We start from the raw sequence: 20565 nt of genomic DNA, 5'->3' as shown, positions 1-20565 counted from the left end.
ACACACACACACACACACACCCGCGCTCACTCTTCGTCTCAAGATGATTCGTGCATCATGTCTCCTACTTCTAGCCGTAGTCTCTCTGGGCCTAGCCCACGAGCCTAAGGGCATGCTGGCTGGGATGTTGTCGGCATCACCCGAGGGCCGTCCAAAGAGAGATGTGTCCGTGCAGGGACTGACAGAGGCAGAGAAATCAAACCTCCTGGCCCGGCACAACATGCATCGCGGTGATGTGTCTCCTTCTGCATCCAACATGGTCGTACTTGTAAGTTGAATGCCTACCAGCTCTTAACCACGTAGGACTAGTTCACACCCAAAGTTTGTTCTCGTTTTAACTGATGACCTATTCTAAGTTTAATTATTGTCCATGTTGCTGTGTATTGTCTATCCTTTATTGCATGTCATATATCTTTCACTTGTGCAGGGTCAAGTTCCATCTGGTTGGATAATGCATAGACCTACCACCCCTATGGTGAATGGCAAGGCTCACCATTTTCTATATCTACAATGTGTCTCAAAAGAATTCACAATTGGCATAAGTCGCCCCAAATTGATAATAATAATAATCATCATAATTTAAAGTCCACTCCAAATTGTATTCAACCGAAAATGGAAATTCTTTTTGCCCAATTGATCGTGAGCCCGGCAGCCACTAAGCAGCGCCAGATCGACGTTGCCCCTATCCCCTGATTGTTGAACCCCAAACGAGGTAGCAGCAACTCCCGTCTTTTATTTTTAACGTCTTTTTGGTATGTTGATAACACTTTCTAATCAATCAGCAATGGAACGACGAAATAGCCAAGGATGCACAGGACTGGGCCAACACCTGCATCTGGGACCACAACCCAAGTGAAGACCGTGAGACAGACCAATGGGAGTGGGTTGGCCAGAACCTGGCCAAGGGATACGGTTATACCATGTACCACTACGTAGATTCGTGGAACGAAGAGAAGGAGTATTACAATTACAACAGGGACACATGTAAGACAGGCGAATCTTGTGGTCATTATACTCAGGTATGAAACGTACAAATGCCTAATTAGCATACCCGGGGGGGGGGGGCTAAATGCCCTTTCTGGAATTTTGTCGTTGTTTGTGATTAATGATTTCGGTTAACCTTTTCTTTACCGCAATAATTCCAACGGCTCTCTCCATTCACTCGGCAAACGTTCGAGATTTGATATATTAGTTATGTGTTCTAACAACATCAGAATGGAATAACATTTTATTTAATTTCCATTGTTACAACACTAAAAAGGATTTATAATAACAAATACATGTGGAATAAGAAAGAAACATGGAATTGACTTCAGTTTGATATGGTACAGTTATATCTCCTATCGTGTATAATGGATACAGAGTTGGTTTGAAATCAACAGCTTCCTAAGTCTCTGAAATAAAAAGGGCGCAGATTTTCTTCAAACCCTAAAATTGCACGTTTGTTATGTTATTTCATCAACATGGGGGGGGGGGGGCGGGGTGGTCTCTACAACCCCCATCCGATCCACCAGAGGATGTTATCATAAGAAGTTAGAAACAAATCTCTTAAATAGCATCGTGTTATCGATCTGGACATGCTGAGGGTTGATTGATATTGTTGGAACTTCCTTTGTTGTTTTGTAAAGATTGATTTGCAGTTAGACTTCATTTCCTTTAAAGGAAACCTAAACCCAAATAATAAGTGTAGGTATTCTGCAAAATGAGATGTATTCCTGCCCTTTCATGTACAATATTCCTTACGAAAATGTACAAGATATATATAAATGAAGATATTCCTTGCATGATGTGATGCCTGTCAGCATGACATGGGCGCAGCCATTTTCTTAAAAATGTGACGTATCTGTTGAAGTTGTACATGTATCATGCACCAAGCTTTAGTTGGAAAGAATTTTTAAATCAATAACGAAACCTTTACTTTTCAATGAAAAAAAATAACAACTGAGATGATAGAAATCATATTAGGTAATAAATAAATAACAGGGGCACAATTGTAACAAATTCATTTATAAATACTACACTATAGCAGTTGACAAATCTATTTCATTTATGAGAAACCTTCAACCCAGAAGAGCACTAACTAATTTATGCAATATGCGTTCTGGCAATTATAGTACAAAGGAGGTGAATGAAATGCTTCATCACCAAACACGTCTGAGAAAGAAGCATCCATAAATTTGAATATATTTACTTGATAAACGACTTCGCATAGTACGTCACATTATCAAGAAAATGGCGATGCCCATGTCGTGCTGAGAAACTGTAATTTATTTTTGCTTTATACCTCTCTCATACACTTTGGTGGGGAATCTGTTAGACGTATGGGTAATAACATAATAAATCTCTCAGAATAAGTAAAGTTATTACTTGGGGTTCGGTTTCCTTTAACTCTGCCATCCCGTGTCTTAATTTGTATTGTAGATGAGTCGTAGCACAGTAGGAAGAATTTCAGGGTTGTTATACCGGTATATATATGATATAATGTAGTATGTATCATGCGTAAGTGAGTTATATTGTATAGTAGCTTCACTTTAATATTATTCTAATTTCATTTTTGTCTCTCCCATTCTGCCATTGTCTCTCTACCCCCCCTCTCTCTCTCTCTCTCTCTCTCTCTCTCTCCCATCCATTTATTCCTTACCCATACACTCTCTTTGTTACACTCATATCTCATATCTCATATCTCATATCTCTTCATATCTCTTTCTACCACTCTCTCTTCTCTTCTCTTCCCTTATCTTCTTTTCTCTCCCTCTCTGTTTGCCATCCCCATCCTATATCCCTATTTTAGGTCGCATGGGCAGAAACTCAATTCATTGGATGCGGCTGGAATAAATGTGGAAAGTATGATCATCTGGTCTGCCACTATGGCCCTGGGTATGATATAGTTATTAATATTACATAATATATATTATTTAAAAGCCCATCCACTACTTGGTACTCCTCGGGTAATAGAGATAAACATCCCCCTCAAAGAAATTAATAGCTTATACTACTCCGTCCCTACATGATGATTCAAAAGTTACCATGGTTGCACAATTCGATATCAACGCAAAATAATCAAATGAAGAAAAAAAAAACGAATTTTTACACAGTAAATCTCCATATCTCTGTTTCCTTTACTATGGTATTTTAGAGGTAACTACAGAGGAGAACGACCATACGAAGAAGGGACGTCTTGTAGCCAATGCCCATGGGGCTACCGTGGCGGATGTTCTGACAAGCTGTGCAAAAGTAAGTTGGTGATTGTAATAATATTCTGATTTTTTTTTAATTAAGATTTTCTGATGATATATACATTTTTTAAAACTACTTTTAGTTACAAACTTTTTATTCCTACCCTGAATAACCTCCACCCCGAAATACAAGTACATATAGCCACCTACTATTCGTTTTTTTAAATAATTTGTAATCGTTCTTTTTTTCTTCTTTCATTCATTATTCCAGTGAGTTAAACTGATGGATGACAACGGGAAGAGATTTGCCGCCCTCTCACGATCACCCGAAGCATCTATATTGGTGAAAATCACAATGAATGAACAGTGATAAAAAATTATAATTATACATGTATTATCAAATCCATGGTTGCATCGAATGAATGGATATAAGGGTGTCTTGTCCTCCTTAAGCTATTATTTAATCCTTATCTGAGATCAGAAAACTAAATAGAATCAGTTATATTGTTTCTTTTGATTGTGAGTTCGTTTAACTACTTGCTTTTTAATCTATAACAAGATCAACAAGTAAAATATTGCTAAAGCTGGAAGTACTCAGAGGAATCACATTTATGAAAGATAAACCGCTTCAGTTGTATTTACACTCTCTGTTCTAACTAGTTTTGTTGTATCAAATGGAGGAAGAGGGATACCATGCTTTAAATCATAAATAATTGCAAAACACCTTCAGTATAATGATCTGATGAAGGCGAGCGCTTTCATGTTAAGATAAGCTAACATGAGTCATTACGTCCTTGTTTTCACGAAGTGACGGTAGTGAGGAAAATCGTAACGCAAAATGAATGCAATTTTTTTAGTTGGAAACTTCAACAGAACTACCATTAATAAGATACATGAACCATCCGTTGGTTTAAAAAAGAAGGAATGACGTCATTTTCCAAGACAGAACTCCCCTTATCTCTGTTCATGACCAATATCTCTCTGTTTGAGGTTCGCCGTACTTTTGAATAAAGTTGATACAACCTTATTAAACTGAATTCAAAAGATAATCAAAGTAAGGTACAGCGCCAATTCGTGCGGAGAAGCCATGTATTATGTTGTCACTCAAAATGACGTTGGCTCAAAATAATAATCTTGGAGATAATATTTCATAGAGTCCAACGCCTCTTTCCAATTTAGCCAATATTTTGTTTTCATGTCAGTCTACACACAAACTGTTAATTTAAAACACCGATTAATAAAGAGTTGAAGATGAAATTATACTAGATTGTTAACAATAAATTTCAGCAACAATTAATATCATACATGATCAGAAACGCGTGCTTTATTTAGTTGTATTTATGTAACTTACGATACGACTTCCGTCCTGATTGTCCGCACAGGGCAATTATTGCCACTTAAAATGGACTGCAACAAAAGGAAAATAGGTGGTGGTGGTTGTGGTGGTAGTGGTGGTAGTTTTGGTGGAGGTGGAGGTGGTGGTGGTGGCGGTTAGGGTAGTGGTATAGGTGATGGCGGCGGTGGCGGTGGTGATGGTGGTGATAATAGTTGTTGTGGTGGTGGTGGCGGTGGTCGTTTGGTGGTGGTGGTAATTATGGTGGTGATGGTGATCGTCGCAGTTGTTGCTGTGGTGGTGGTAGTGGTGATGATGGTGGTAATGATGGTTGTGGTGATTGTGTGAATAGTAGTTGTTTTATAATGTCGTACATAAGAATTGATGTATACTGTGCAGTTTTGAAATGATCACAGACATTAGTATATGATCTACACACAACATAATGTTTGGACTAAATTTTTCTTAGGTTAATTTCTTGTTTAGATTTCGAATAACATGGCATATAAGGAGCAATCCCTTTCAAGAGACATTTCTACTATTATAATGATGTTCTTCCTAACTGATACTTAAAAAAAATGAGAAAGCTTACAAATTATTTGTCATCTTCGCCAGAACTCAACCTTTACGTATTCCGACCTGTATGCATGCAAATGTATGTGGTTGTATGGGTCTGTTTTTACTATTCAAACTGGCGGGTTATAGACAAGGTGTTGGAACATATAATAATACTCTCTTATTGGATATGGTTGACCTTTAAAATCATCGTTACCTGCTAGAATTAAAAACTTTCTACGTAAATTCAAATGAAAATTTTGATTCAACTTGTTTACAGAATACGAAATGAATTAATAACAAATAAAAAAAAGTGAATAAAACGAAAAAAAATGAAAAAATGAAATGAATAAATAAACAAATGAGTGAATAAATAAATAAGGATAACGAAAGAAAGAAAGAAAGAAAGAAAGGAAGAAATAAAAAAAAATAGATCAATAAATGATAAATAAAATAAAACACCAATTTGGCTCTAAAAACAAGCAATTAGAAAGTAAGAGGGCGTCGGAATATAGCATTGATAGGGATGAAACCTACTAACTTTCACCTTTCATTACATTCTATCAGGTACAATCATGTCATTAAACGAAGCACATAGACATATTCTTGTCCAGGGTATTGCGAATTGCACTTTTCAAGCCTGGCTCCTAGAATCATTATTCATCCGGGGCCTCCTGCTCCTGATGAGAGGCAATATTTGCACTCAAATCGATGTCCCGACTCAGATTACCTCGTCTCCTGCCTCTGCTCAAATAAAACGACGGTAGTTTACGTCATGGTCGTACTCCAGTCAATAATCAATGTTTTCCGTATGAGGGTGTCCCATTGTTACGCATGAGCTTCGAGACAGAGGGCTAACAAATCCAGCGTTCCGCTCGCCGCTTCAGAACAATTTCGTTAATAACTGCACACGGTTGTGTATGGGGTAGGAGATATTACCCCTGTAGCATCGTCCTAGGACGTGTATGCATTACTACAATTTAAAAAGCAGACTACATCACCTTTCGTTCCTCGAAGATATTACCCTTCACCTCGAACAGCGCTTTCTAACATAAATTGATAGAAGGTTGTGATTTCGAAGTTGAGTGTTTGTTTCGATTGCGTCATTTCAAGTGCCGCATCATGCTAGACACCTACGCGCCATTCGTGACGGCCTACTGGTCGCAACTACTCGCCGTCGTCGTCGGTTTCGTCGTCGCAAGCTTTGTTCGTCCATCCCGTGATCGCGATGGATCCGATTCATCCAGAACGGGAAAGAACACTCTCAGAGAAAATAACAACATCGCTCAACCGCCTTTGGCGAATGGCGACATCGATCGCCTTGTTGATAACCAGACGAAGCTCGAGTCATGTGAACCGAATGATGCAGGCGATACTGACGGTGAGAAAAGTGTTCATTTCTTGCTTATCGAATGTTTTAGAGTAATTTTGTGTATATTGTTTACAAATTAAGATGTAAATCTACATAAACATGACGCGAGAGTTCAATATAATTGTAATTGTTAATAAATATGCAAATATTTATCAGTAGCATACACCATCATTACATATAACCAATGATTTATTAAACATTTGGTCGTTTATTAAAATTGTATATAAAATTAACATGTACATGCTTGGGAACATGGGTATTTTATATAATACGAGGTCAAATTATACTTTGCAATTACATTTGCATATAGCATATTATAGTGTAAATTTCATTGAACAAGAAAAAGGAGAGTGAGGGAAAGAAAGGTTTAGAGAGATGATATCGAAAGAGTGATGTATTTGTAACTCCTCAGGCATGTGTCAGCAATCGCATGATCAGAGAGGTAGATATCTAGACAGGTGAGTCGAGCATCCTCGTAGTATAGAAGCAGGTAAGACCTGCATACCGCGTGAAAGTTAAGATACGAGTTTGGGAAAAACATTACAAATTATTCAACGTTTGTCTCATTTAAGACCTAGAGTTTCATGAAATCATATTCTTCAATTGTCTCCAAAATAATTAGTTTTCACCTGACAGAAGGAGACGAATTTCGTCAGATATTGTCTTATAGATAAGGTAACTTTTCTTCAGTCTGGAAATAGTGGTTGAAGTTGGATTATTCTGAACAGAACTATCAAGTTAGTGGGTAAGCAAGTCGGCCTTGTACATAACTATATACATACAGTATAATATCTTAGGACAACACTACGTGGCCTATCGTAAATAGGAATAGAGTCCTTGGAAATATATACTGATAACAATGTACACAATCATCTCCGATCAAAGTCTTGACATTTTTTGACGTACCTCCTGCTAGTGCTATGCTACTGCCCCCGTGGTATTTATAGGAAAACCATAAGCTAAAACGCGGAGTATAGTTCATACGGTGCACGTCATATTTGCGTTATCAGCATAATTTTATTTAAACTGCAGAATAAACAGACTGACACTTTGAGGGATGACAAATGTAAAAATAGGACCTTGATATTGAGATTTGTTTGCTCTGACACGTACTAATTTGGCTCACCATACAATATCGTACATAGTAATAGTATATTTTATTGTATTATGTTGACGCCTTCCACTCCATTGCAGGATGTCTTACACAATATTATGTAAAGATGTAACTCCGGTTTATTTCTACATTTGGCAGGTAACACAGATGTCAAATACAATCAACTAGCGTTTATCCTTTATTAAGCATAATAATTATGGTAGTAAAAGTGTCCTTAACTGATGACGATATTTAGAACAATGGTATTTAAAAAAAAATTAATTATAGGCCTGCGTTGTCTGTTAAAACTGAAAAATAATATGTGAGTTTTCTATTGTATTCCCATCAAAGCGGCAATGTCGCATAAAAAATAATACTAAAATGGCCTCCTTCTCAAAATATGACGGAAAAAACAGAGAAGAATTTGGATTACACATGTTTTAGTTGTCCTAAACACTCAAACATGTGTGATGGACGTGCCTGTGATTTTCAGCAAGATGTGAAAAACTTGTTAAAAATATGATGACACCAACACCTTGCAATCAAAAACTATTCCTGCATAATAAGCCATTCCCAAGTACCCTCAAGACAATCATTTTACTATGCAATTGCGGTTCTCGACTTTACTTTCATTTCATTTAATTTCATTTATTTTCATATTTCTCATAAACATACATATACATATACATTTCAAATAAAGTACAATTTGTTTTCTTCTCAATAATACATAATAAATAACAAAGATAAGTGGTCAATATGAAGTACTGATTTAACTAAGAGAAATATGATGGGACCTACATGAAAGCAAACATGTAAAGCTGTATAGTCCAGTAGACGGTACCATATACAATGTACATGACCTGGAAAAGTAGATAAGTACAAGGTTTTTTTGTTGATTTGTGTTCTAGATGGGTATTGAAGTAAATTCAGCTTGGTTGCCAGCTTGGCAACCTTGGGCAACTTTTTTAATAGCCATATTAGCAGAATCATCTAATTAGCATATGTGCAATGTGTAATAATGTTGCTTATCTCAATCCAGGAAGCCTGAAAACATGGATAATACGACTTTTCAAGGGTTTTCTATGACAAGGAATTCATTTATGACACCAATTTTTATTTTTAAGTAATACAATTGTCTTAAATAGCATAATTAGCATAATATGTACAATATATGGACTTTATCGTCATTGTTTATCTATAAAACCTAAAAATGGTGCAATGCAACATTATAAATCACTTTTGAAAGATTAATCATTAATTCATGAGATAATATTCCATGTATATGAAGTGTAATTAGCCTAATTAGCATAATAATCTAATTGGTATATATGTGCAATATGTAATAATGTTGCTAATCTTAATCCAGGAAACCTGAAAACGTGGATAATATGACTTTTCGAGGGTTTTCTATGATGAGGAATTCATTTATGACACCAGTTTTTGATTCCAAGTAATGCAATTGTCTTAAATAGCACAATGAGCATAATGAGCTAATAAGCATGCGTACAATATATGGATTTTTTTCGGGGGAGGGCACGTGCCCCCCCCCCCCCCCCCGTGCTCCCCACGTGGCTACGTGCCTGGTCATCATACGCCTATAAGGTTGGGCTTCAGGCATTGGATTTAATAGAGACTGTCGGAAACACACTGAAGATGGTTAAAGCAGATGATAGTGATGGAATGAATTGATGATGTGGTGAGACAGGTACGTACGTAGGCCAGGGATGTTGAATACAACAGTGCGAACTATGATCTGTCTATGTTTACCAAAGCTAGAACCATTGAGAGTACAAGCCCGACGTTGCTCAAGCTTGTGGCAGAATTCTTGGAAAAGTCATATTATCCATGTTTTCAGGCTTCCTGGATTAAGATTAGCAACATTATTACATATTGCACATAATATGCTAATTAGATTATTATGCTAATTAGGCTAATTATACTACATCTACATGGAATATCTTCTCATGAATTAATGATTAATCTTTCAAAAGTGATTAACAATGTTGCATTGCACCATTTTTAGGCTTTATATATAAACAATGACAATGAAGTCCATATATTGTACGCATGCTTATTAGCACATCATGCTCATTGTGTTATTTAAGACAGTTGCATTACTTGGAATTAAAAACTGGTGTCATAAATGAATTCCTCATCATAGAAAACCCTTGAAAAGTCATATTATCCATGTTTACAGGCTTCCTGGATTAAGATTACAAACATTATTACATATTGCACATATATGCTAATTAGATTATTATTCTAATTAAGCTAATTACACTACACATACATGGAATATCTTTTCATGAATTAATGATTAATCTTTCAAAAGTGATTTACAATCTTGCATTGCACCATTTTTAGGCTTTATAGATAAACAATGACAATGAAGTCCATATATTGTACATATTATGCTAATTATGCTATTTAAGACAATTGTATTACTTAAAAATAAAAATTGGTGTCATAAATGAATTCCTTGTCATAGAAAACCCTTGAAAAGTCGTATTATCCATGTTTTCAGGCTTCCTGGATTGAGATTAGCAACATTATTACATATTGCATATGCTAATTAGATGATTATGCTAATATGGCTATTAAACAAGTTGCTCAAGGTTGCCAAGCTGGCAACCAAGCTGAATTTACTTCAATACCCATCTAGAGCACAAATCAACAAAAAAACCTTGTACTTATCAACTTTTCCAGGTCTGAAAAACTTCTACAGGACTAGTAGGCCCCAGTGAAGTATTTGTGGTAATAAATGGAGGACGGATATACATGTAATAGTGACCAGTCTAAATTAATCAAAAAATAAAAAGGAAATAATAATAAACTTGCGGTGGTGCTGTTTATATTATCCCTTACTTTCTTACAGTGTAGATAAAAAGAACACGTACTTTGAATCACGTTTATCTGCAAGTTCAAGTGGTGTCATGAGATTAGAATAGTTCTAGCGGGGTTTTAATGATTATCCATCAATTGGCATTGCTTGACACACTCAATCTTCGGTATCAAAACATATCGCAGGGTAATACATAACCGCTTCTATCGATTCTCTCTCTCTCTCTCTCTCTCTCTCTCTCTCTCTCTCTCCCTATATCTCCCCCTCTCTCTCTCTCTTTCTCTTCTTGCTTGCCTGATTATAACTGACTTTTTATGTCGAAAAATATCAATTTGGTGCTACCATGCACATCTCATTCAAGCTTTCTTTCAATTACGTCGCCACTAAGTCTAACAGACGCGTACCAATGAAAGTAACACGGAAGTTAGTTGTGAAATCAACCAACCTGTTCTCTGCGAAATATTGTCTTTTTCTGCTGCATTATTGTCTTCAGGAAAATTGGTTCGAAAATCAATAAATCATATAAACTTTTCAAATGCAACTCTATACTATCCGTAGTTAAATCGAAACTCAAACATTCTAATAAAAATGGCCAAAAAACTGCTGTGGTAAAGTGTTTGTAAATATGATTATGTGTGTCGGTATATACTGACACAGGTAACGGTCGTATACATATTTATACTTAGTACACGAAAATCATTGACGCGGGATACATGTAGTAAGCGAATTGCATACATTGGAACATATGTTAACACTCATTTAATAATAATAATAAATAATAATCAAGTTATATTTACCCATGGTATCCACATCAGTATCAATACTGCTCACTGTGGGCCCTGAAATCATTATTGCCCCAGTAAATGCATGGTACCCATTTATAGTCCTGGGTGGAGAGTAGTAAGCGGATCAATGTCTTGTCAAATGACGTTTGTGCAGGGATGGGGTTCGAACCTTTAACCCCCTCGATTTAGAGTCAAGTGAATGAACCACTTCACCCCGAAACCTCCAAATGTTGGCATGTATAATATAGGGTCTATGTTTATAATCAGGTTAGAAAATGTACTTGGGTAAAGATGTATTTACTACTAGATGTAGGCTATGCTAGGCATAACAGACATGTATATCTGTTGGTATTGGTATTGTTATTGGTATTTATTTTCCGTATCACAATGATAAAACAAACAAAACAAAGAAAATGCATGTATATAGTCAAATCAATGGTGTAGTGAATGGCTGGATACCCCATTCAGCTTTGTTAATTATCATTCGTATTAATTCACCTGTCTAATATCATTATACGTCATTATGATATCTCCCTGTTTCACACTTTTGCTATGAATAATGATTTGATAATCTGTTTGAGATGGATTCTAATCAATACGAAAACATAAACTGATTAGGATAAACCTGACAAAATGATATCAAGACTGGCACGATTCTAGCAAAATGTAAATATATACATGTATACACAAACTTGGGTTCTTGCAGTGATTTTCTACATGTGTCTCGTTTAAAATCATTTAGAAACATTTTTGGAGGTGGGCTTGGACTCTCTCCCTGGCTCCCAAGACCAAGACCAAGACCGTTTCACACATGACAAGTGATCTTTAACATGAACCTTTCAACATTTATCTTGACATGCGAACCAACTTGTCTTCTCACAATGGAATAAGCTTGACATTTCAAACCCCAGTCGCAACGTCAAAGCGATTCCAGACTGATCGATTACTCTCCATTAGGGATAATGTATTAGTTTCTTTGGCATGTCGTCGGTCTGGTGTCGGTCTCATCGGTGTGCCTGGGCCCTGCGTTATTAAACTGGACGTCATTAGGTCCTTGTCTGTGTGAATTTGTCACGAATCTGGAAGGTTATGAAAGAAAAGACAATTTTCTCACGGGTTCTCAACCTTCGGCGAGCTTTAACAAAAGGAGTCTCCAAAAATATCAGCAAAAACACACCTTTTGTGTTCGTAATTGTTGTTTCAACATTCAAAGTTCACTTTTGACTGTTTGCAATTTTTCGTCTCCCTCGCTTTTTAATTAACTGAATTATTATTTTTTTTGCGAAAATTCTTCATAAAGGGTTTCAATTTCAAGTCCATATTTTAGTACATAATAAGCTGAGGAAGAAGATAAATACGGTTATGCCATCAATTCAACACAAATTCACAGTATTGACATTTATAGTGCAATGTATTTCAAATTTTGATAAAAACTGTTGTTCGTTTTATTTCCTCTGTAAAAGAGCAAAATCTCAATTAATGTATTGTTAAAAGTAATACAAAGGTTTGGGAAATTTTGAAAATTGGGTGGATAGTGATTCTTTACAATTTTGATATATTTGGATGCCCCTGTGGATGTATTATAAGCACTAGAAAATTTAGCCTCTAAAATACTACTGCTTTCGAGAAAAATTGAATATAAAAATTTACCGGTGCTCCCGGTAAATTTTGATAAATTTCAAACAGCGCCTACGGTCGTACAATGGTAGCTGCGACCATGAAAATTTTACAATAATTATGTAGTTGTGATATATAATTTCCAAATGGGAATAGCTAATCGCCGTTGATTCTCGTCAAGAAACTTTATTTTATAGCTTAATAATATCTTGACCTTGAGAGGGAGCTATACAACATCACGAGTTTATTATTTATAATTTCATAACTTTAGACTCGATTTCAACCGCGACAACGATCAATGATTATTGTAGGATCGCATATGCTTCCAATAATATTCATTTGAACCAAATTCATGACCCCATACCAAAACTTTGTATTACCTTTAAAGCATCTCAAAGCACATTTTGGCTAGCAGGCTCTAAATCCTAGACAATGCGTTTAGTTTTTGAATGGCGTTTGACTGAAGTCGAAGGCCAATAATTGGAATTGCACAAATCGCGCCTTGCTGTGACATAATTTTATATCGTATTGTACTATCCCGCAATTGTTTGAATAAACAATTCTCAACAAAACATTGTATATATTCGATATAAACTACGTCCCGGTACCCGTTATCAAAGGCACCACTAGCATAACCAGACCTCAGAAGCTAAACATTAAAATTGACTGACTTCAAATAATCGTTTTCAGGTAAAACTTATCACAATTTATTAATATCATATTTTCCCAACCCATACACAACAGACCGTCCAACTAGCGCATTTAAATGGATTGCCTTTTCTCCAGCCCAGTGATGCTGCCACAATACAGCATCAACGATCTCTTCACTCGAATGAGGTTACATTCATCATGATCACACTTTGATTAGCATGAATTATGATTTCGCTGCACTTCTCGGCTCGCTGGTATTATCTTTATCGTGCCCGTTAGCCTCATATAAATTGCCTCAAAAATTGTGAAAAAAATATGAAGCATTCACGGCTGTATTGTTTCTTTGTCACACACAAAAAAGGAGAAGCTATTTTAATCATAGCACAGGGGGTTGTTTCATAAAGATCCTAAGTCGAACTTAACTCTTAGTTGGACTTAACAATCATGGAGAGCCATTTGTAGCCATAAAATTCAATATTTTAGACTTTTCATAAATTCCACATCAAGAACATGAAATCTTCTTGTTAATAGAAAATTTGAATGATTTGAATTAACATTTTATGCCTTTTTAAATAACTTTTACAAAATATTAGCATAGATGCTAACGGATTTCCATAATTGTTAAGTCCAACTTAGAGATAAGTTGAACTTAGGATCTTTGTGAAACACCACCTCCCCTCCCAGATATACATATAACAAAATCATATCGATATTAAGGCAAGTACAATGTAATTGTTGTTAGAGGTGATTTTCCGGTATCTTAACTAACCATAATTTTCCGTTAAATGCTTTACCATATGGCACCAGTTGCAACGACTTGGTTTCGAACCCGGGACATGAAGGTTCGGAGATCACTGCCCTACTGGTTCGTTCCAACAAACAATTACACACATTTTTGTTACAGAACCACCGAGTTAAAAATACAAAACTTGGTGCACCTAATTCACCATCAACAATTTATCCATCTTATGTGTATGTGTGTGTGTTTGTAAAATGCTTCGGGACCTATGTCAGTTCACTTTAGTGTGGTATGATGCTGACCCTCCCTTACCAACATCTGCAAAAGGTATTCACTAGTTCCCTTTAAGATTGATAGATGGGTTGATGATGTATGCATACATACTTCGTCGGCTATTGATAGTAATGACGTTGTACAGTAGATCAAGCTCATAAGTTCATGTTTATCATCCGTGTGTATATATTTTGTTTTACCAATGTTTACCAATGTTACCAACAGTTGTGGATACAGTGGCGTACGCAGGATTTTTTCAGGGGGGGGGGGTTAAAATCGGGCTCAAAATTTCGCAACGACTCAGCCAGCCGCTGAATAAGCGGGGGGGGGGGGGGGGAGGGGTAAGAGGACACTTTTTTTTTTTTTTGGGGGGGGGGGGTCTCGAAATTTGAAAATTTGACATTTTGTTCCGTTGGGGGGGGGGGTAAGGTCACCTTTTTGGGGTCAGCTATTGGCATAATTTTTTTTTTTTTTTTTTAAATTAAAAAAAAAAAAAAAAAAAAAAAATCAATAAATAAAAGGGGGGGGGGGTTCGAAAAAAAATACACATAACATACATATAACAAAAAATCAAGGGGGGGTTTAACCCCCCCCCCCCCCCCTGCGTTCGCGCCTGAGTGGATAGTCATATCATTGCCAATAGAGTAAGTCCTCCTTTGCTTTGTGGTTATATCGGTTGTAAAGTCATGACCAGGGCAATACAGGTGACTGGATTCATAACAGATGAAGAGGAAATGAAGGGGGACCGTAAGAGAATCAGAGGGAGGTGGACGTGAATGTAACATAGAAAACGAATGAACAGGGAATAATGATAATGGGGAGAATTGTTACAACTTATTGTCTTATGCGATGAACAGCAACGACTCAAGACCCTGAACACATCTCAACAGCATGGATGACTCAGACTCGTAAAGTTTGAAAATGTACGATGTTCAACATACGTTTTACAATGATAAAATATATACAAATGAAGAGAGAGAGAGAGAGAGAGAGAGAGAAAAAAATAAAGAGATTGGAGAGTGAAAGAAAGGGGAGAATTTGGGAAAGAGGGTATTGCCCTTTTCAATGAACCAATAATTTATATCACTTCTTTTACTCCTTCTCCTTGTTTTTTCTTCTTGTTCTTGTTGTTTCTTGTTCTTGTTCTTCTTTTTCTTCTTGTTCTTGTTCTTGTTCTTGTTCTTGTTTTTGTTCTTCTTCCTCTTCCTCCTTCTTCAACCCAGGTAATGATGTGGACGTTGACTGGGAAGCGTTGGCATCTGGAGGACAGCACATACCTTACAGTTTACCGCGGTATAATGACGATGAGATGACACAGCGGTCAATTCAGTTTTACCGCGACATGAACCAACGGCGATCCGTACGACTTTTTTCTACAGATCCCGTTCCAGCAGAGGTCATCGATAATCTTATTCGAACTGCAGGTATGTCCCTGTAAAAACAATAATCATGATAATGATAAACGAAAATGTACAAGGGTTTGATACATCTGACTAGATTAAAAGGGAAGTTAAATCTTTCTTTGAAGGAATAGGGCATATACCAAATCAATTGTCAATATTAAAAGAGTACACATCAGCTTTCAGAAGTGTATGGGAGTAGGAATAGATGAGTGAATATAGGTGTAGAAATAATCGTACTGTTACTATTATAATAATAATGATAGAAGCATGTATAGTAGTAATGTTAATAGTAGTAGTACTAGTACTAGTAGTATTGGTAGTAGTAACAGTATTAAAACGTAACAACCTATCATATATCATTATAAAAAACGCCTCCATTTTTCTTCAGGAACTGGTCCGAGTGGAGCGCACACCGAGCCCTGGACCTTCGTGGCTGTGAAGGATGTCCATCTCAAGGAGCAGATAACAGAGATCATTGAAGCCGAAGAGAAGATCAACTATGAGAAGAGGATGGGTCAAGCCTGGCTGGATGATCTTAAGAGTGTAGGGACTTCCTGGAGGAAGCCGTACCTCAAGACAGCTCCTTATCTTATTGTCGTCTTCAAACAGGTGAATGTTAGAGGAGAATGCAGGTTGTTATCAAGTTTACAATAATTTTTGGAGAAGCTATGATCTAGAGACAGCTCTTTGTCTTATTTTCGTCTTTAAATTGATAGAAGTGTTAAAGAACACATTTTGTTCAGTAAAATTGAAAATAACAGGCAAGTGTTAAAGAGGGTGTTGGGTCTGGTAAAGATAAAGGGTTATTTCTTTGGAAAAGGCATAATTTTAATATACGCATACAAAACGGAAAGGTCCCCTTAGACACGTCCTTATCTCAATGACGTTTTTAAACTGACAAAGATTTTTAAGAGAGTGTTTGGTTCGGTAAAGGTAAAAACAAAAATTCAGAGAAGCCACATCTGAAGAGAGCCCTTTATCGTTTTTGTCGTTATAAATGGGTTGATATCAAAGAAGGTGTTGAGATAGGTAAAGTTGGAAGTTATGAGTGAGCTTTTCCCTCCTGTTTGTTGTCGTAATGGAGATGAGTAGTACAAGTAACGTCGGTGAAAAGTATTGCCCATGAAATAACACAGCTTCACAAACAGAATGTAGATTCTGAGCAAAATTCAGAATATTACCCCACATTGTCTTGTTTGCTTGTGCTGTAGGATTGTAGATCCATTATAGCACATTGCTTTGTGATTCGGAAAACCATATAATCACGATATTCTTTGTTCTGTTATATTTTCTCTATGATAGTCATACGGTTTTCGAGCTGATGGAAGAAGGAAAACCCATTATTACCACGAGACCAGTGCAGGAATCTCTGTAGGATTACTCCTTGCTGCCATTCAGGTAATCATACCCATGCACGAAATCACTGTGTGTATGTCTATCTCATGTTGCCCTTTTGGCAATCGTTATTTCTACTGTGAGTGTCACTGTTGGACTACCTAAGGCCGCCAGTCAGGAAATTATTACCATAAAGGTTTGGGAAACGCTTGACGACAAGTCCTGTCCTCTATCCAGGTAACCATTCCCGGGATAACTATACTCCAGTATCTCTGTTTAGGACTATATTTGCCTCCCATTCAGTAAGATCAGAGTCTTTTCTGACCTAGCGCCAATCCAATCGGATATCACTATACGAATCACCACGTCGTTGTGGATATCGCTGTAGGACTACTTCTGTCAGCTATACACGTAGTAATTAACATGAGACCAGTTTGGACATCTTTATAGGACTTTTCTTATATAGTCGCGGCAGTCGCCATTCAGGTAATCTTTAACAAGAGACCAGGACCCTGTTTCATAAAACTCGTTATCAATAACAAATGCTAAATTTCTATGACAAATTTGCGCTCAGCCAATCAAATGCGATGATTTCAGTAGCTTACTGTAACTTGTTGTTAAACAAGGTGTATGAAACAGGGCCCTAGTTTGTATAGTTGGCACCAGTGGCGTACCTGGGGTACTCCGTCAGGGGGGGCAAGCGACCGAAACAAACAAAAAAGGCGATGCTAATTTTCACTTCTGGCGAGCGAGCGAGCAAAAAAAAATCTGTAAGTAACGTTTGGTATATAAACTGGTATTGTTGCAAGTTGGGGGTGGGAACATTCACTTGTTAGCGACGTTAATTTCATTTTTTTGCAAACGAGCGTAGCGAGCAAGAAAAAAAATCATTTCTTTTTTAATAATTGCCACTTAAACTTGGTTCAATTGTCCATGCAGGGCGCGGGAAAAATATTGTGTTTAGGGTGATTTTATACTCATCTTAGCTAGCGAGTGAAAATACATCTTTCTCTCAATGAATTGCTATATAAAATTTGTTTCATTGTTGCAGGTCGGGGGCGGGCACAATCGTGTTTAAGGCAATGTCAATCCCATTTTGGCGGGCAGGCAACCCCCTACATTTCTCTTTTTAATGATATTGTAGCAGGTTATAGTGGTGGGCACATAATTCCACGAGCTAGCGAGCGAAAAAAATCACTTCTCTTTTATAGGGTTCATTGTTCCATGTCAGAGACGTGATTATTAAAAGCGGTGTTATTTCTATTTTGGCGAGCGAGCGTAGCGAGCGAGCAAAAAAAATCACTTCTCTTTTATAGGGAAAATATGGTACATAAAACTTGGGTTCATTGTTCCAATGTCAGGGACGTGATTATTAAAAGCGGTGTTATTTCTATTTTGGCGAGCGAGCGTAGCGAGCGAGCAAAATGTTTGTAATGATAATTGGTTCATAAATTTCAGATTTTTTTGTTGCAGGTCAGGGCTTACACAATCATGTCTAAGGTGATGTTAATTCCGTTTTGGCGAGCACGAGCACACCAAAACTTCTTTGAATAACGTTTGGTACATAATTATTAACTGGTTGTTGCAGGTTGGGGCGGGCACGTTTGCGGTGTCAATTCCATTTTGGCGAGCGAGCATAGCGAGCAAGCAAAAAAATAAATTCTCTTTTAATAGAAATTAATAAATAAACTTGTTTTTATTGGTGCAGGTCAGGATGGACGCAATCGCGTTTAACGCGATTCAATTCTTTTTTGGCGAGAGGGCGAAACAACTCTTCCATTTTTAATGATATTGTTGCAGATCAAGGGTGGGCACAATTGTTTCCAAAGCGATGTCTATTCGTTTTATTCGCGAGCGAGTGTAGCGAGCAAGAAAAATGAATTAGTCTCTTTTAGTAACATTTGGTACATACATTGTGTGTTATTGTTGCCATGGTTGCAGGTCGGGGCCCGTCGGGGCACAATTGTATTCTAGGTAATGATAATCCTTTTCTTTTTTCAGGGGGACGAGCAAGTGAAAATATTTAATACAAAATAGGGTAGCAAGCAGTTCGCGCCAGCGAAGAGTTTCGAATTTGTTATACCACTTATATTTTCCTATTTACATTTGTCTTAATTTTTCAGGGCCGTATGCGGAATATTTTTCTGGTGGGGGAGGGGGAAAGATGCGTTAAAAGTTTTCGAAGAATCTCAAAAGCAAAAGGATTGAAGGGAGTTCGAGCGACTGAACTGGTCATGAGAGTACTTTTGCATTTTCAAAAGTAGAATTGAAGTATTTGGTATAGGCCTATACTACATTTTCGGGAAAAAAAACTGTACGTTTTCAAAATATCTTGGGTCAACTGCCCCCCCCCCTCTGGTGCGTACGGCCATGGTCTTTTTTTTAATTTCCCCATTTTTTTCCTTTCCTTTTCTTTTCCCTTTTTCTTCCTTTTCTCTTCTTCTTCCTTTTTTCTTTCCTTTTCCCTTTTTCGTTTTTTCTCTTTCTTTCCTTTTTTTCTTCCCTTTTCCTTTTTTCTTTTTCTTTCCTTTCCTTTCTTTTCTTTTCTTTCCCCTTTTCTTTTTTTCCCCTGGAGCCCGTCAGGGGGGGCACTCTGCCCCCCCTGCCCCCCCCCCCATAGGTACGCCAGTGGTTGGCACTCATTCCCTCCATACCTTAATTTTACAAATTCTTAGCTCGCGACTAAACATAATGTAAAGGAATTTGATTCTCATTCTATTTCTTATCAACTTCTACCTCTGTGTCATATTTCCATAGAATGCTGGTTTGGTGACTCTCACAAGCACCCCTATGAATGCTGGACCCAAGCTTCGTTCTCTGCTGGATCGACCAATCAATGAGAAGGTACTACTTCTTCTACCCGTGGGCTTCCCGGCTAAGGATGCTACCGTGCCCGATTTCAAACGCAAACCATTAGAACAAATTCTGATCGTCAAATGAAGAAGATGCATGTACAAGGTATATATCCAGCATGTTTAGTTGGATATTATTAGGATTACATGACGCCTTTTAATAGAAAGTTCATTTTTATGAGTGTTCGTTAACTCTGAAAATTGTTCACAATTCCGAAATCGTTCGTAATTCTGAAATTGAAATAGGTTCGTTTTTTGAAAGGTTCGAATTTACGGAGAGGGAATATCGAATATAGGCATCTGTAATGAATAGAATGAAATCTTGAAAACCGATCACAGAATTTCTCTACCCCATCAGTTCTATCCTCAATTAGTGCATGGACATATACTGCCCATCGTTTTAGCCCTTTTTTACAGGCCACAAGGCGGAGCGGAGGAGCATGATGTAAGGGAATTTTTATTAAATTGTCTACTATAGCCTTTAATGTTCAGTGGTTGTTGTTGATGTTTTGTTGTAAGTCTAAGTCCTGGTCAATCAA

The 20565-nt window shown here is 37.1% G+C and overlaps 2 protein-coding genes across 2 annotated transcripts; both read left to right on the top strand.

Annotated features, from left to right (window-relative positions):
* Positions 1-4443, top strand: LOC105438635 (peptidase inhibitor 16-like). Its single transcript, XM_011666683.2, has 6 exons — positions 1-268; positions 783-1019; positions 2792-2877; positions 3137-3234; positions 3448-3966; positions 4034-4443. The coding sequence occupies exons 1-5, from the start codon at positions 44-46 to the stop codon at positions 3453-3455; spliced, it is 654 nt and encodes a 217-aa protein (XP_011664985.1). The 5' UTR covers positions 1-43; the 3' UTR covers positions 3456-3966; positions 4034-4443.
* A 1464-nt stretch (positions 4444-5907) lies between these two features.
* On the top strand, positions 5908-20565 carry LOC592720 (iodotyrosine deiodinase 1). The gene is made up of 5 exons (XM_030999589.1): positions 5908-6445; positions 15660-15860; positions 16228-16448; positions 17142-17237; positions 19932-20565. The coding sequence occupies exons 1-5, from the start codon at positions 6187-6189 to the stop codon at positions 20112-20114; spliced, it is 960 nt and encodes a 319-aa protein (XP_030855449.1). The 5' UTR covers positions 5908-6186; the 3' UTR covers positions 20115-20565.

Source organism: Strongylocentrotus purpuratus, unplaced genomic scaffold (assembly GCF_000002235.5).
Source record: "Strongylocentrotus purpuratus isolate Spur 01 unplaced genomic scaffold, Spur_5.0 spur5_scaffold_5, whole genome shotgun sequence".
NCBI lineage: Eukaryota > Metazoa > Echinodermata > Echinoidea > Camarodonta > Strongylocentrotidae > Strongylocentrotus > Strongylocentrotus purpuratus.
This window is presented reverse-complemented; position numbering and strand designations above follow the sequence as displayed.

Excerpts from the sequence above, each read along its gene's own strand:
- LOC592720 (XM_030999589.1), top strand. The coding sequence starts at position 6,187 with ATGCTAGACACCTACGCGCCATTCGTGACGGCCTACTGGTCGCAACTA. Across the intron at positions 15,861-16,227 it reads TAATCTTATTCGAACTGCAG|GAACTGGTCCGAGTGGAGCG; the intron begins GTATGTCCCTGT and ends ATTTTTCTTCAG. Across the intron at positions 16,449-17,141 it reads TTATTGTCGTCTTCAAACAG|TCATACGGTTTTCGAGCTGA; the intron begins GTGAATGTTAGA and ends TCTCTATGATAG.
- LOC105438635 (XM_011666683.2), top strand. The coding sequence starts at position 44 with ATGATTCGTGCATCATGTCTCCTACTTCTAGCCGTAGTCTCTCTGGGC. Across the intron at positions 269-782 it reads CATCCAACATGGTCGTACTT|CAATGGAACGACGAAATAGC; the intron begins GTAAGTTGAATG and ends CTAATCAATCAG. Across the intron at positions 2,878-3,136 it reads GTCTGCCACTATGGCCCTGG|AGGTAACTACAGAGGAGAAC; the intron begins GTATGATATAGT and ends ATGGTATTTTAG.